Consider the following 1,514-nt stretch of genomic DNA (forward strand, 5'->3'; position numbering starts at 1 on the left):
AATTCTATACATATATTTATATACTCAAAATGATCGTGTATCTTCATCTATCTGATAGGATCTTATGGTATGGTATAGTAGAGGGTTTTACGGCGCTCGCAACTGCATAAGGTCATATGACCGCCAGTGATAGGATCTGAAAATGCTGCGGAGACTGTTATCTTAAACGTGTTACAAAAACTCTCTTCCAAACATTGTTTACATTTTTATTCGTAGGACAGAGAATGGGCCTGAATAAAAAAGAACCCCCCCCCAAAAAAAAAACAAACAAACAACCCAACCCCAAACAAACAAACAAAACAAAAAAACCCATCCCCCAACAAAACCCCCTACAAAACCCCCAAAAACAAAACAAACAATAACAAAAAAAAAAAACTTATTAAAAACCCCTACAAACAACAACAACAATAACAACCCAAAACAAAATTGACCAAGACAAGAGATTCGGTTTTGGAATATCGCATGGTGCTTCTTATTTTAAGGAAAACTACCTTGCATTTTGTACTGCATCTGAATAAATGTACATTGCTATGTACGTAAATATATTGTATTACATTAAACTGACATGGGCGAGAAAACAACTGTTGAAAATAATAATAATATATCACCTGAAAGCTTAAAAACTGCATTCTTCGTAATCGCTCTCTTACATCCTTTCAAACACTGTCCATCTCCAGACGGTGTATTTGAGATACTAAAGAAACATCCTCAAAAATGTTGGCAGTGACATCTCTATTATAGCGTGTTTGCCACTGCTTTAAGAACATGGTGCGTCTTGTTTGTGAAGAGTTGGAGTAAAATCAATTCTAAAGGAGTTTCAATTTTAGAAAGAATGCAAACGTTTTCATTATGTCGGTGGCAACATCTTTCATAGGCTATATATTAACTGCGCGGGGATTTTTTGGGGTGTTTTGTTTTTCTTCTAGAGAAAACGACCGTATTCCCCAGTGTACCAGAGCTCAGAGGGTAAATGACAAGCGATCTTAAAATCACACTCGAGTAAGCTGATTTTTACGTGCATCGCTGATTTATCTGCATAGAGCGTAAAATCATCCCTTGTTTGACAGGCAGTCACGGCGTGCCATTTTCGAAAGAACTTCTTATATTTATACTGATAAAGTGACTTGAGTTTTGGGTAGAAATTAATTTCGATTTCTGCCCTGACGGCAACCTATTATAGGGCTTACTTGTTTCGATTTTTAGAACCCCAAAGAGACTTTAACTTAAACGTGTACAACTTCTACGTGTGACTTCTGAAAATTTTCGCCTTTATAGGAGGTGACTAGATGCTCTCCCTCTCCTTCCTAGGAGTTGTAAAAAAATACGAGCAAGGACTCGACTCTTGCAGGGGCCGAACATTGGACTTACAGATTGACAGTAGGCGAACACCAAACCTGTTGAGCTTCTCTACGTACTTACTGCCCGTCACGCCATCTGGCGTTTAGGGCAGCAACATTAAGGATCTCCAGCTCTGTCTGTTTTGTGACAGTGCCGACCGAGATACGATTTTTATT

At 38.2% G+C, this 1,514-nt stretch overlaps 1 protein-coding gene across 1 annotated transcript in view; it reads left to right on the plus strand.

Annotated features, from left to right (window-relative positions):
• LOC101862884 (neurofilament medium polypeptide) overlaps positions 1-1,514 on the plus strand; it is a 35,819-nt gene that overhangs the window by 31,158 nt on the left and 3,147 nt on the right. Inside the window, exon 5 of the mRNA XM_035971195.1 lies at positions 927-966. Coding sequence (XP_035827088.1) covers positions 927-966 — 40 coding nt within the window. The remainder of the gene's footprint in view (positions 1-926; positions 967-1,514) is intronic.

The sequence above is a fragment of the Aplysia californica genome, unplaced genomic scaffold (assembly GCF_000002075.1).
Source record: "Aplysia californica isolate F4 #8 unplaced genomic scaffold, AplCal3.0 scaffold00391, whole genome shotgun sequence".
NCBI lineage: Eukaryota > Metazoa > Mollusca > Gastropoda > Aplysiida > Aplysiidae > Aplysia > Aplysia californica.